This window comes from Anser anser (genome assembly GCF_964211835.1).
Source record: "Anser anser genome assembly, chromosome: 7".
In the NCBI taxonomy this organism is placed as follows: domain Eukaryota; kingdom Metazoa; phylum Chordata; class Aves; order Anseriformes; family Anatidae; genus Anser; species Anser anser.
Window position 1 is genome coordinate 35,264,583 of NC_139727.1, and position 15,285 is coordinate 35,279,867.

The 15,285-nt window shown below is 45.1% G+C and overlaps 1 protein-coding gene across 2 annotated transcripts in view; it reads right to left on the minus strand.

Moving 5' to 3' along the window:
* CACUL1 (CDK2 associated cullin domain 1) overlaps window positions 1-8,951 on the minus strand; it is a 48,715-nt gene extending 39,764 nt beyond the window's left edge. For both annotated transcript variants that reach the window (XM_083843632.1, XM_083843631.1), the window contains exons 1-2: window positions 8,444-8,951; window positions 2,336-2,462 (exon numbers count right to left, since the gene is read on the minus strand). In XM_083843632.1, the coding sequence (XP_083699758.1) occupies window positions 2,336-2,462; window positions 8,444-8,936 (620 nt within the window). In that variant the 5' untranslated portion in view covers window positions 8,937-8,951. The remainder of the gene's footprint in view (window positions 1-2,335; window positions 2,463-8,443) is intronic.
* Window positions 8,952-15,285: the final 6,334 nt, after the last annotated feature.

Consider the following 15,285-nt stretch of genomic DNA (forward strand, 5'->3'; position numbering starts at 1 on the left):
TTTGTTAGCCTTTTAGCATAACCAAGCACCTTAAGAAAGAGGGAAGACTCAAGCAGGACATCAGGAGATCAACATTTAACGAGAGGAACGAAGATTTGAGACTTGCAAGTTGTCTTGAAGAATGCTGATCTAGCTGCATTACCTTAGGAAAGGACTGCCAGAATAGAACTTAACTGCTCCCATTTCCCTCATCTCAGTTTCCATTACAACTTCCTGTAACTATGAAATCCTTTTAATAGGAAGAGACTATATACAGGCAGGCTTTGGACTCAAAGATGAAAACAGTCAAAAATCACACCGTGATAACTTATGTGTAAGCTGATCCACGGTAAATATCTGTATACACACCTTACAAGTTCTCTCCCAACTTTCACTGCTTTGGAGTAGACACCTACAGGTACCACCAACCACATCAAACACACTAGCTAGTGTATCTATTAACGTATTTCTAGTCTGCATTATAGAAACCGTGATTCCTTTATTCAGCACAAAGATGATCAAAAAGGCCACTGTATTTTCAGCTCGATTTCACTGTAAAAAAATATAAGATAAGTAGCTGTTTGAACCACTTGAGATAAAAAACAGCCTATTTTTCAGAGTAAAGAACTAGCCTATGGAAACAGAGGATCTAAACCCTAGGTCTGATATATATTTTCTATAATACTCCAAGCAAGCATCATCAATAAATTCAATAAAAAGGAACTCTTTTTCTTCCATCTTCAATCTAGCTTGTCTAGATTGTAAGTCAAGCAAAAGGACACTCTAAAATTAAGTAAATAAATCTCCCAGCTGGAAGAGGCTGTGTCAGGGTAACTACACCCACAGACATAATTTTAAAAGAAAACTTCAGAACTGACACACTAGCTTTATGAGTAACACTAAATTATAACCTATCGTTTTGATAATAGTAAAAATTAATGCAACGGACATTTATGCATCACTACAGTACTGCATTAAGTGTCACCCTGACGTATAAGGGTTAAATAGGAGGAACTTAAAACCTATTACTCCTTTAATATATGTGTTTCTTTTAAAACACACCTACTCTTAATTACAGACAAGTATTAGTAGATGTTAACTGTTTTTGATGCCTGTTTGCACATAGCTGATTTCCAACTGGGGAGAGGATTTTCATTGCTTACACTCAAGCTGCAAAACGCATCTCAAACCAAACTGACCGTCTTTATTGTCTATACAGATGCTGACGTCTAAGTCCTGACAACAGCAGTTCCAAAAGTCTGCAGAGGAAAGAAGAGCTTTACTGAAATTTTTAACTGGAGATAAGAGGGAAGACTGAACACCTGCCAATCTTGTATCTGGTTCCCTAATCCAAACAAGAGACAAAGTGGCTACGAGCAAGTGGGCAGAAGACAGCAGAGCTGAAAGGCTCCAGAACAGATGCCTGCCTTATTCCTTAGGGTGCAACACTAGGTTACTAGTTGTGCGGCTGGCAAGGGCCAGTAAACACAGCAGCAGCTCCCCAGTTTCTGTCCTCTTCACCTACAACCTGGATACGTGTCACCTGTCACCTACAAAACAAAAATACCTATTTCTGTTGCTCTTGTAAGAAGCTGTCAGATCCCAAAAGCATGTAGTATGTTTGTCTAGAGCACTAGCATGGCTTTGAAGCACATCCCCCTGCCACTCCCAACTGTGCACTAGCTCAGTCTGCAGGGCAGTTCTGATGAATGAATAAATTCCTTCTAAAGCAAAGTAAAGCAAAGCTCCAGGCCAGGCACGAATCAAGCGTTCTCCAGACAGGCAAGCAGATGTAAGGGACCGAACTGCATTGCATGCCAGTCCTTCACACGGCTCTACCACACATGCATGCAGCAGGATGGTTGGTCAGAGGGGAGGGAATCAGACCCCATCTACTGATTCAAAGCACACAAATGACAATTGATATGGAAATATCAGCTGCTCCAACTTACTCCCACACTTCTACTGCACCAAGCTGAATCCTACTAAACATTTCAAAATGTTTTTTTGTCATGTCAAGTCAAACACATGCCATTCTCTTCTTCCCCTTTGAGGAAAGGGATGTTGAAACTTCGATGCATTTCTTAATATATGATGCCAAGCAACTGTGGTAGAGCTTACTATAATGTTAACATTTTACACATTTTCTTCTTTAGCATTTATTCCTGTTAACCTGGGATATCAATGTATCTATTTGTTACCTATTCCAACCATTTAAGAATATTGTACTTTACGTAACCTTCCCTCTTCCCTCCCCATAAATACAACAAATGACATATGCATAGGCCACAAGACAGAACAAACATTTAAATTAAAAAAAAAAATAGGTCATGAAACACTTATAAGATTTCCTTACCTGTATATTTGTTCATAGGAGATAGGGATGTAGTCACCAGGACTCTGAGTTAAAAGCTGATCTATGGCACTGTCCAACTTTGGCCAATATGTGCTCTTATAGTCTTCAATTGTTATAACATTCATTACTGCAAGGAGAAGACAAAGCTACAATTAGTGGTTCTTTTAGCACAACTTTAGCCAAAAGATCATAACCAAGTGAACTAGCTGCAATTCTGATCGCACTGATAAGCTGGCCTTAAAAAAAAAGAATAGGAACAGTTCACTTCTGCTAAGATAACCTCATCTAAAAATAAAGCCCATACTTGAATCTGCATCTTTTTATTTAAAAAATAATAAGAAAACAGAAAAGCTGCCAAACCAGCGCTTAGATAAATTTTAGGGGCCCAAGAGGCAGGGGAAGGGAAAATTAAAAAACAAAAAATCAACTCCTAGGAATTTTAACATGACAAAATTTATTAAAAACAGCACATTTAAGTCACTTGACTACTAAGTTACAGAACTTTGTGAGAGCCCAGAAGCAACAACTCTACCGAGTCCTCGCAGGCAGAAGAGCAAGCTTTGGCCAAGACCGACGAGTTTTAAGACTAGTCCTTCCAAGCAGCTGCATGAATTTTACAAGCCTCAGATGACAGCAACAGCTTCCTTGGCCTAAAAGCTTACACAATTCCCTCTGCCTTCAATTGCAGTTAGGCTCCTGGGAGACTTTTCTGGATCTGCATTTCAGTTCCCCCTCTATCTCCTTTTCCCCACAGGAGGCATTTACGTTAGCACCATCGCTCCCTGATTTTACTCCAGCGCTTCCCAACTGCACCCTCTTGCGCAAACCACAGACACAGGAGAGTTTTATGCTCTCTTTTCTCCGGGAAGATTTCTGAACTACCTGCGTACGCGCGGCTCAGTGCCAACAGCAGCCACGTTAGGAGGGGCAGTACCCCTCCCTTCAGACACCTACCTGCTGGCCTGTCACACCACCACAGCTTCTCAGCAGCCACTCCAAAAAAAAAAAACACCAAACTCAGTAACTAACAGCACAAGCTACACTTAACATCAAAACTATCTACTTCAGGAAATCTGAAGGCATTTCTTCATTTGAGCACCACATGTGGGCCAGTATTACATGGAACAGAGACTACAGATAATTCCCACCCCGAACTGCCGGGTTTAGACACCACACAGAACTACTGCTTTGAATAGGGCCGCACTGTAAATGTGTGTCTAAATGTAAATTCACTGCTGGGTTTGGGAAGCAAGATTTACAAAATGTTATTTCCATCAGGGCTTGAAGAGAGCTCAGTAGGTCACTGCTGGCAGCATTGCTAAGAACAATTTCAAAGACATTGGACAAAACAGTTAAGAGCATCTTGATGAAAAGAAGAGTGTGAAGAGGACATAGACTAAAGAGAGGTGCAAGCCAAGAAAAGTGTTCAAACACTACCTGTAAGAGCAGGTACTACCCATACCATGAGCCTTTTGAGGGTATCCCAGCCAGAACCCTTGCTGAGCAAGGCATCTGAGTGCCCAGCTGCATGGCAAGGATCCGCTCCAGGTCTCAGCCCACACAGAGCGCTGGCCCGGGGCAGCTCTCACCCAGGGGCCCTACTACACACCTGGGGGCCTTACTACTCACCCAGGGGGGCCTTACTACTCCCACTTGCACTCAGCAGCTTTGAGTTTGGACTTTGAGGTTTGCATTTCACCTGGTTACCTGAATAAGGTGGATCTCTGCAGAGTGCTGGTCCACTGAAAAGATTAAACTGCAGTCAGCAGAAACATTAGTCCAAATCCTGGTTGTGGATTTGAGTGTGTAACAACACCCACATCTGGTTTAACGCATTAAGCTCTATTCGTTTAAGAGAACAGAAGCAAGTAAGAACTGAGAACACTGCACAATGTAAGTATTTCTTTTAACACCGTGGAAATAGAAGGAGGCTGCAGGTAGGAAGGCCTGCCCGTTAGAAGCACCCCACAGATAAAGGTCACGATGCTTTTATGACCGGCCCCAGCAGGTCTGCAGAGGAAACACTCCTGGGTTCCAAGTAACTTCCTAGAAAAGCTTCGATTTTATTCAAAAGACTCTTACAAGTATTATTTCATTTGATTTCTACACTTCGTTTCTGAAAATAAGCCAACCATAATGTTTACAAAGTTAAGAGTCCAAGGACTACCCGTTCAGTATCACTATTTTTATTCTCCTAATCCAGAAAACAAGCTCCTTTCAAGTCTCACCAGCTGCCACAAGCCGGCAATACCCTTTTAGTTTTACAAACACACACAAAAGAGCAAAGGATGGCTCAAAGCAGTATCCTACAGTCACAAACTCTGCAAGAACAACCTCAAGGCCAGGAAGGAAAGGAATCACAAACAGAAGGAAAGAAAGAAAGAAAAAATATTGACCCTTTAAAAACATCTTTCCTTTTTTTTTCCCCCATCTTTTTAGGATGACATCCTTAAAGTTTTCCCTACACTAGGTATTCAAGATTTAAAAGAAATTTGTCCAACAACCTCCATTTCCATTTTGCAAGGCAAGGGTGATTCTGAAAGATGAGCTTCATTTCCTCGAGACTTACTTTTCTGGGAAGTGACACAGATATTTTGTAACAAGGCATGCTAGAATGCATGATTTTACCCAACTACAGCAAGTCTGATTTCTCTCCCCGCCCCACCCAAGTCTGATTCAATGGAAAGGAAGCCAATATTCTCCAGTGATTTATATTTCACAAGTAAAGCTAGAGAAGCAACTGATGCTTTTCCATGCACCAAAAAGTTCAAAAGAAAACCTGTGCAAGTCAAACGCAGCAGTGAAATCATTTAGGTGAGAAAGAATATGCATGAGCTTCATAGGATAGCCTAGATATTTCAGCATCACAGCCACAACTGAAACACACCCTGTCCCAAGCTATCAAGCAGAAGAATGGCGAAAACACTAAGATTTAAAAAAAAAAAAATTAAAAAAAATCCAAGAGTAGGCATACATTGCCCACAAAAGCGATACAAAAAACTAACTTACAAACTCACGTCTTCTGCATAGCTCAAAAAAAGATGCTAGAAAGGTAAGAGGCACAGAACACGAAGAATTGAATAATAGTAAAAATCAATGATACCATTGATTCTGTTATTTATGTGAGGCAACTTTACCCGAAAAGATACTCAAAAAGTTTACTATAGTCGCATAGAAAAGCTGTCCTTTTAAAGCTGTGGCTAAAGCTATGTCCGTCAATTTTCTGTCATTTACTCAGTCAATAAAAACAGAAGCAAGAGAGCAGCAAGACATCTCTCAGAAGTTTTGATTACTTCACTTCAAGAGTGAAATATACGAAGCTTTATTGCTTCATTAGCAACGCTCACTACAATCCACAAATATTTTGTGCAAAGAGCAGAAGCTGCAGACACGTGCCTGACATTAACGCACAGACTTGCTGCCACCACCGTAGCTCCACGCTTCTCCTTTCTTTCTCAAGACAGACACTTGCCGAGGAGACTTGCTACGTCCTCTGCCCGAAACATCCTAGCACACCTTAGCAAGTCCGTGAATCTGCGGCCTTCAGTTCTTTCCTGGGTTTAGTGATACGTTTCTTCATCTGCACTAAGACTGGTTAGTAAAAGAAATGTTGAGCTCCTTGTTTTTTCCTCACACCGTCGGTCTATGCTGTGTTAAACTACATTATGCAACAGGGTGGGCAGAGATGTAAGGGATATGCTGACACTCACAGCCTCACGTGCCCATCCAAAATGAGCCTGGCATTAAACACATTCATAACCACCCTGGCTTGAAAAGGATGAGAAAAGGAAAGCTACGTTTCCCCCCACAATTAGGGTATGCTGCAATTGCTAGCAAGAAGTGGTTTCCCTTAACGTACTAAAAGCTCTGCTCTTATGTCCTCCCCTATGGCCTTTAAAAATATTTTTCTTAATAGAACTGCTTTGTAAATCCTTGGCTATGACTGAATTGAATCAATGCAAATAGATTTAGTTATAAGTTTACCGCAACATGGAAAATTGTCTTTCATTGCTCTAACCAGAATAAAAGCCATTAAATGAGCTATGCATTATGATACCTGATTTCTGATTTTACTTCTCCGTCTCACCCAAATCTCAAGGGAGGAAAACTGCATTTGTCTCCCCTAGAAAGATTTTGAAGTTTCCGTCTAATCTTCTTCCTCCTTTAATGCACAAGCTGAATTAGACCAAAAAAGGGCCCGCTAGACTGCTTTAGTCTGCGACTAAAAACATGAACAAAAGGAATAAGCTGCGAGTAGTTATATACTAAGATACAGGCAACAGATTTATCTTGTTTTGGAGGAAAGAATCTGGACGGGGAGCCCAACCTGAACGTCACTGGAGCTCCAGTTACCACAGACAGCACTGCAGGAAACCGTCAGCCATCTGTGCTTCTACGGCTCACCTGCAGGACAACCTAACCGAGCTGAATACTGCTTCGTGCCCTGCTTCATGACACAGGCAACGAAGGAGCCTTTTTTCTGAGGGGCAGAAGAGAGCAGACAACTTTCTTATCGAGCTCAAGCCTGACAAGCAGCTTCTGCAGGCATGCTGTGCCACCGGGAAGACACAGCAGGAGAACTCGCACACTGCCTCCCTTCTCACTGCACGTTCACCTCACCTCTGAAGTGACCTCTCGCTCTTTTTCCGTATGTGGAAATTACACAGAGGAGATCAAGGGGTCTTCCGTCAGCATCAGGATTAGAGCATGCGGGATCCCTGCCCAGCACCTGTACTACATCACTGGACTTGCGTCCTTCACGTACACACACCATCAACACTACCTACAACGAGCAAACGTGCACAAAAGCTCTACTGACCGCACTGCCTCGCCGAGGTTTGTATTTTACAAGGCTTAACAAATGCTGAATATCACTAAAACAGCTGTCACGTTGGGAATATCGAGGCTGGAGAAATGAAAACAAGAAGCCAGAAGCCACACACGCAGCAAAATCACGCAGAGCTTTCTCTTCTGCCCCGATAGTCCAGGACCAGACGGAAAGCCACCTTCCCATCTGGGGAAGGTCCAAAGGTCGCAAACACTTTCTGGAAAGCGAAAGGAAGGAGGAAAAACGCAATCTCTACATTTCTGAATTGGGAGTTGAGCAGCTCGCTTTAGCGAGGCCAAGTGACATTTCATTTCAACCTCCGCGAGTGTTTACGAGCCACCCTAAGGCACCTGGGGCCCTGACGGCAAGGCCGGCAGAGAGCCAGGAAGCTGAAGGAAGCTGGGAGCCTCGGCTTCAAAGCAGCCGGCCCTGGCAGCGAGCCTGGAGCCACGAAACCCAGGCGGCCAGGGAGCCAGGAGCCCCAGCTTCTGCCTTCCGATCGGCTCTGAAACTGAGCTGCTGAGGAACTATACGGGTGAGCTGGCGTGGAGGGGAAAAAATAGAAAAGAAAGAAAAAAAGGAACATTTCCAAACAAAATTTCAGCATGGCAATTGCTACAGTTAAAGGAACGTATTAGCCAAATTCGTGCTTTCTGAGAGCCATTAGAGAGAAGGGCCTATTTTGCCTAGAGAAACAACTTATGTAAATACAACCAAAATCAAAAGGAACAGCAGAGAGATCTTCCCTTCCCTTGCCCTTAGCTCAGCAAAACCACAAAGAAAAATCTCTATATTTGCCACCATTACTGTTAAAAACTAGACTCAAAAGATGACTTGAAACTACTTCCTCGGCTCAGCACACCCGGTGCTGCTCTCAGGCCTTCCCAAGCGGGGCCCTTGGAGGCCAGCGGGTTGCTGTGCGCGTATCCCCCCCTCCGCTGCCTCAACGGGCTTCGCGCAGGGGTTTGCAGCGTTTATTTCTGCTGCTGTCAAACACCCGGGGCTACCGTGTTTTTTTCTACCGAAACCTGCAGGAAGACGCTGCCCGAGCTACGAGCTCCGGGCGAAGCCACCACACGCCCCCACCACGCCACCCTGCCTGCACAACACCCCCCGCGCCTCGCCACGAGCCCTGCGAGCAGCAGGGGCTGCGAGCACCGCGCAGGGAGGGCTCTCCCCCCCCCCGCCTCCATGGGGACAAGCGCTGCGAGCCACCCCCTCCCCTCAGCCCCCCGACACCCCCCCGGCCGGCGGGGGCAGCCCCGGCGGGGCCCACTCACGGAACTTGGAGGTGGAGGCGTTGATGTTGATGGCGGCGGCGATGGCCCCGGCGCCGGCCGCAGGCCCGGCCGCCCCCCTGTGGGCGCCCCCCGGGGTCTCGGCGCCCCGCAGCACGCCGTTGGCCTCGGCCGCCCCGGGCAGCGGCGGGGACCCCGCGGGGCCGCGCAGGAGCCGGTCCCCGAGCAGGTGGCGCCCGTAGCCGCCGCCGGAGCCCCAGTTGTTGTGGTTCTGGTCGTCCATCGCGGCCTCAACTCCTCCTCCTCCTCCGCCGCCGCCGCCTTCCTCCTCCATGCTCTCCTCCTCCTCCTCCATCTGGCCGCGCTCAGCGCCCGCCGCCCATGGCGGCCGCTCTCGTCTCCGGGCACGGCCCGCGGCGCCCGGCCGCGTAGCGCAGAGCGGGGCAGGACGGCCCGACACTTTGCGACAGCGGGGCTGCCGCGGGGCACGCTGGGAAGTGTAGTTCGTTTTGGGGGGGGGCGGCCCCGCCGCCATTAGGGGGTGGGGAAGACGGGGGAGGTCCCCGCGTTGGGCACGGCGGGCGCCAGGCCCCCCTCAGCGGTGCCCCGCGCGGGGTGAAGGCGGCCTCACGCTGGGTCATGGCGTTCCTTCCCTCCCCTCAGTGAGGGGGCGCCGGCACGAGGCCTGTCCGAGGCTGTTTGTGTCGTCCCGAGCTCGGTCACGGCTATAACAACAAATAAACTGTCTGCTTTCCTTCAAGCGTAACTGCTCCAGGGCTTGTTTTCACTCGCAGTCGAAGGTTCTGGCTGCTTTGTTGGATAAAATGACACCAGGATTTTTTTTTTTTTTTACTGAAAATGGGACTTCCACTGTCTGGGTTTTCGCTTTTGGTTGGAAAACAACAAAAATAAAGCTGTTAAAAGGAGAGGTGTCCAGCCTTCTCCCTATTTTACCGTGTCACAAAGTTTTCCTATTTTATAAAAGCAGATGCCATTGATTTCACTGCACATCGGAAGGGGTCTCTTTTGAGTTGAATTTGAACCCAGTTTGTCCCTAGTGCATTCTTTTCATTTATGTTTCAACTAACAGTATTTTCCTTAGATATCAAGATCAAACTCTGTGACCACCAAAGGTTTGTTCACACCAATACACAGCACTCAGGGACCAAAGGCTGACTTGGTGCACCACACACAGAGCCCAGGTGCAGGATTTGCACGCCTGTTGTGGTGCTTGACCTGTTGCTGTCTGCACCTTAAATGCAGCTGGAAAAAGGACGGGATTTTGTTGTTTCTGTTCGTGGCCTTTGCTGCATCTTCGGCTGAGTAGGATGTGTGATAGCATGCAAATATCTGTAGTCACTTACTGTGAATATTAAACTTTGAAAGCTAAAGCAGAAAACCATTTTTAGCTTAGCTAAGTGTTGCAATTTTCTGATAATTACAAAGAAACACAAGTAAGGTTTGCATGTCTTCACTGCGTCAAGAAAGACGTGTTTGTGCTCTCAACCTGCAAAGCAACTCCGTTGTAGCCTCCTACTCATCCACTTCCACTGATCTCAGCAGCAGCGCTCAGGATGCCAGTATTTAAGAACACCATGACCTGAGGAGAAATCAGGAACTTACCAGTACAGTTTTATCTTGATTAATTCCAGAAACTCTCATGTTAACATCTAAGAGCAGTTAAAAAAAAAAAAAAAGCAAGACAAACACAGTATTTTTCAATTCTATGATTTCTCATATTCTGTTTCATAGCCTCCTGTTGCACACGCCTGTTATTGTTACTGTCTCTGTAATTTACTGGCTGGCTGGGGTCTTTTAATTTTCTTTGCCATGATGTTTAAAGGTACATTTCCTTTGTAATCCATTTCACAACGTTCCTTGCACCATGACTACACTCACTGCACTTCCTTGTGGCAGAACTCCAAAAAAGCTTGGGGAGTACTTCACTGTGGCGTTCTCTGTATAGCCTCCTCTGTTGCCTTATGCAACGAGCTGTCTCATCTTACAAATTAAACAAGGAGCTCTTTCTTGCCTCCCATATGGCAAGTGGCAAGCCGAAACAGTAATCTGTGGCTCATGCTATTTAAACACGACTGCATGCCGATAAAGCTACTGATGGAGGATGGACAAGGGAGGTTCAAATGCCTGTTACTTTTGAGACGTATTTTGGCAGTGTCCAGGAGGTGACCTGCTCAGGCTCAGTGAACCACTCATCCCTCTGCAGCCTGGCAATCTGTGGCAGTCCCCTTCCAGCAGTGACTAGCACTTAGGGCAAGCTGATCAGTGTAAAGTTTCCAAGCAAGTGCAGGCTACGTAAGGCGGGCTACGGAGAGATGACCCTTAGCATTTCTTTGACTATATACAGACTGCAAACACAGTCTGTCTCATCATATTACAGTCTTGTAGCGTATGTGATAAGGTCTTGAGAACTAAAGGCATTTATGATTTAATGACTCGCATTTTATCAGCAGCATTGATTTCTTTGAAGGAAGGAAATACAGCACAAGCTGAAATCACAGCACAAGCTGAAATCAACTGCACCAAGAGAAATCATCCTTGCCATCTCCCACAGGCAGAAGAAATCCAAAGAACCAGAATATTTCAGAAGTAAAGAAATCCCAGCTGCCCACTCCCCATAGAGCAGGGGCGTGCTGATGCCCAGTGCCAGCCATGGGTGGAGGAGAGAAGCACCCACCCTCCGTGCCACCAGGGAACAGCAGCATGAAAGCTGCTGGTCACAGCCAGACACGGTGCTCCAGGGGCACTTATTTGTCCCTTCTGCACCTGTCATGTACCAGAAACATATATAGGTATGTTCCTGTTGCACAGCGCAAAACAGAAATTCATAGAGGAAAATGTTTGCACCTCACATTAAGCATTAATGAAAGATGCTAAATCAAGAGAAATTAAATGAAACTTCAGATTGTCAGGGACGAACAGGAAGAGACATGTGGTTTCATCCCTGTGTTGTGACAGAGTCCAAAAAATATCCTCCTGAAACTCCAAAGAAGTCATAGGAGACATGCTGTGTTCTGCTCGCGGTTACCCTGGGTGTATATGCAAAACCTCAGTGGGATAATTTGCACAAGGGTAAATGGGAAACTTTTGCACTAGGTTTATGTGCGTACCTGCTTGTGTCCTTCAGCACATAAGGCTGCATTCCTCCTCTCCAGCCAAACAATGAGATCAGGACCCAGAAGTGTATGAAGCTGTTTATGATGCAGATTTACTTCCCAGCCAGCTCCCTTTTCTCTGCCCAACCACCAATGTCAGCAGCGTACTAAAAGCACAGTGACTGCTGAGATTTTTCTGACTTCTCCACTAGTGGTCACCTTCCCTGCATGATCTGTGCTTGATGGCAGGGCCCTGCATGCACTAATAGGCCTTAATTACCCTGACCAGCCTCGCACCCCCACCCCACAAACTCTCTGCCCTTTCGTCCAGGAGCTCAGGGCCGATGGTTCAGCCCTTCCCTGTGCTGTTTTGTGTCCTGTTACCTCTCACTGCCAGGTCTCCCGGTGTTACTTTCCCTCAAAAACTACTTGACAGAATTATTTGAAGGTCTGTGTCGCTCAGCCCCTGGATGTGAGGACAGCTCTGGGTTCAGCCCATGGAAACAGGCAGGAAAAAGACTGAAGAAAGGCAAAAGGATGGATGGTGAATGTATCCTGTAATTTTACAGCCCATGTATTTTGCTCATTGGATTCAGTTTTACAGCACTGATACAAAGCACAATTCTTTTAGCATAATCACACTGAAAGCATTTTTGTGGCATGCGATACAAGTTAATCCTTCTTACTGTGGGCATGCCCTGACTATTCTGCCCCATAAATCATTATCATAAGGAACTCACGCTTAAAAAATAAAGCCTATTGGCCATTATTCATTTGGTTGTTTCCTGAGTCTTTAGTCAGCCAGTCCAAAAAGTCTGGTTAAAACCCCTGGACCAGGGGACTGCACGTCTCTGGGCCATTGCCACCCAGAGCTCCCAGGACAGCACAGCAGACCATTTTCCCAGATAACAGGCTTAGGCTCTTCATCAGCAGTGGTGAATTCAACACAGCAAAAGAAGGCAGAGGACATTTCACTGAGGCTGTTTTTTATGGCATTAGATGTCAGCACGCTCCCCTGGGGCTGGCGGGGCTGTGCAGGTCATTACCCACACAAGTGCATCCAGTGGCACACACTTATCGTGTATCATTTGGCGATAAACACGACAGCCCCGGTTTTATTAAGGCAAAAGGAAGAAGCAAAACAGCATGTAAATTTTCTGCCGTTTCATCATGTTTTCTCATTTGACTTGCTCCATTATCTCCTGGTAATCTTCTGCCATCCTACGTCTCTGCGCATGTGTGCAGGCTATTGTAAGCCCTCTAAAAGCACACCATTTATCAAACAAGTGCTCCTTGACTAAAAGCAAAATGAAACTCAAGGCTTCTCAGAGCAATTTGTTTATTGTGTCATTAAGTATTTCATTTCCTTCCTACAATGTATTCAGAGAATATGCATGAATCTGTGAAAACTTAGTTCCAGTTAAACAAAGCTAAATAATAGAATACATCAGGTAATGGTTTCTGAGAACCTGATGATACTTTTTTTTGCACTAATTTCGTTATGCTTTAAATCTTTGATCCAGGTTCCCCTTTCCACTTCATAAGCTGAGAATTCAAATACAAAGATGTGTTGGGCATAAAAGCACAACAATTTTAGTCATTAAAAAAAAAAATAGGATCTTCTCAGTAGTGAGCAACTTTTTTTTTTTTTAAAGGGACATTACCAATACAGTTAAGCATAAATATATATAGGGAGTTTTATAGACTGTCCCCAGTTATGTGTAACAGCAGCATTGTGCTGGTTACAAAGAACCCTCCATGTAACAAAACATTCTGGTTTGATTTTTTTGCAAAATAATTGAAAATAAAAACAAAAAAAAACCCACACAGTATAAACATTGATGGGCAGATCATCCTGCAAAGTGAACTGTCATTCGCCTAGAGGTGGAGCCAGTCATCTGCAGGGCTGAAACACAGAGGAGTGATGTTTTGTGAGCAAAACAGCAGGAAAACTGAAAGACTCTAAGTCAGATACTTCCTTGAGTAATGGCTTTATGTGTGTGATCACTAGTAGCGGGTGGCAGAGTACTGGGGGTTCAGGATACCTGTGTGATAGCCACAAGACAACTTTGGGGAAGGGAGACTGGGGGAGTGGAAGGAGGACGGAACAAGAACTGCACAGGAAAAGCAGTACATAAAGGGGAAGAGAACAAGTATGAGCTCCGCTACACAGCAATGCTTTGCTGCCTTCCATACAGAGCCCTTCTGATGGTTAGTCCTGCAAAATGCTTTTAAGCTTCAGGCAGCGCTTCTCTTGCTGTTTCAAAAATAAGTCTTTCTAGGAGATTTCAATCAGATAGTAGGAAAGCTTTCTCCATTACGCTTTTCATTTGCTGTCACAACTAAGACGTTCTTGGAAATAATTTGGGCACCACATATCCAGCTGGCCTGAACCATCAGCACGCAGCAACAGAAGAACTGGCGCCTAGTCTTTGTTTTGTATTAGATAGGGGATATCAACTTCCTCATTCTTTGTATTTTCTCTGGAAACAGAAAAACAGCATCCATGGTTCCCCCTGCTGGAAAATAATGCATGCATTCACCATGTCTAAGTTTTAAACTGGTTTACTGTCTTTCCATAAATATGAGAAGAGAGGAAATACTGGTCCATTAAAACTTTTTCTTTCAATAAGCTGAAGGCTTTAATGACAGTCTCTTTTTGGTTATCACACTTACTGCCTGGTTTCTCGGTTTGCTTTTAACTCAATACTTAAAGGAAGCTCTGCCCACGTACCCTTTGGATCTGGTGCTGCTTCCCACTTTCCATTCTGCATTGGTCAGGGTCAGATCCCTTCCAAGATCTCAGCAGGCCAAATTGTCCCATCTGGGAAATATTTTAGGGTGAAAGGAATAATACAAATGCAAGAGGTTTTACAGACAAAGAAAATAAGAAATGTGAGAGATTTTTTGTGTTCTTAGCCAAGGAACAAAGCCACAGGCAGACACCAGCCTCTAGCCCACATGATTACTGTTATTACCAGAGCAGCAAGAGGCCCTGTCTTAATCAAACTTCACAGTCAGTGCTTCATCCTCGTTCCCCCAAATCAACCCAGTGCTTTGGCATCATTCACCAATTAAAATCTCGTCCTGCCTGGTTTCCTTGCTCAGTCCTCTCTAATCTTCTTCCTACTTCAGCTATTTCTTCCCTTCAGCCTGTCGTTACCCACCCAGGTTCTGTTTGTGTCCCAGCCCTAACTTGCTCTCCTCCCACCTCCGTTGCTGTCAGTCATATAATCTCAGCACAGCAAACTAGAAGGTCAACTGCAAAGAGAGCCTTTGATTTCTCTCCCAGCTCACTACCTTCTCTCTTTCCTTTACCTGTTTTCTGAGGCACAGTGCCACCCCCCCGCAATGAGAACAGAAGGAGAATGAGGCTTTTAAAGGATTCCTAAAACTCCAGCACCCTTCAAATGTCACCTTCTGGTGCTACAAAAAATATCCGATCCATCCCTGTTGTGGTTGTTCCATGGTAATAAGTAACATTAACAGATTATGCTTCAGGACAAGGAGTTTCTCTGCTCCTGTCCTTCCTGCAAGCTGCTCCTGACATTTTATTTCTAAGTCAGAGCCCTATTCACTTGGTTTTATAGAGATCTTCTTTGAAGTCAAAGCAGAATTCAAAGACAATACTCTTTCATCTTAATACAGTAAAAGAAAAAAAAAATGTGTTTTTCTGTTAAACAGCAATTTCTAAGTCATATTTCCTTCTAGGGCAACTTTTGTTGGCAGAATTATAGTGGCAGCAGAGCTATCATAGCATTCCTGATGCTT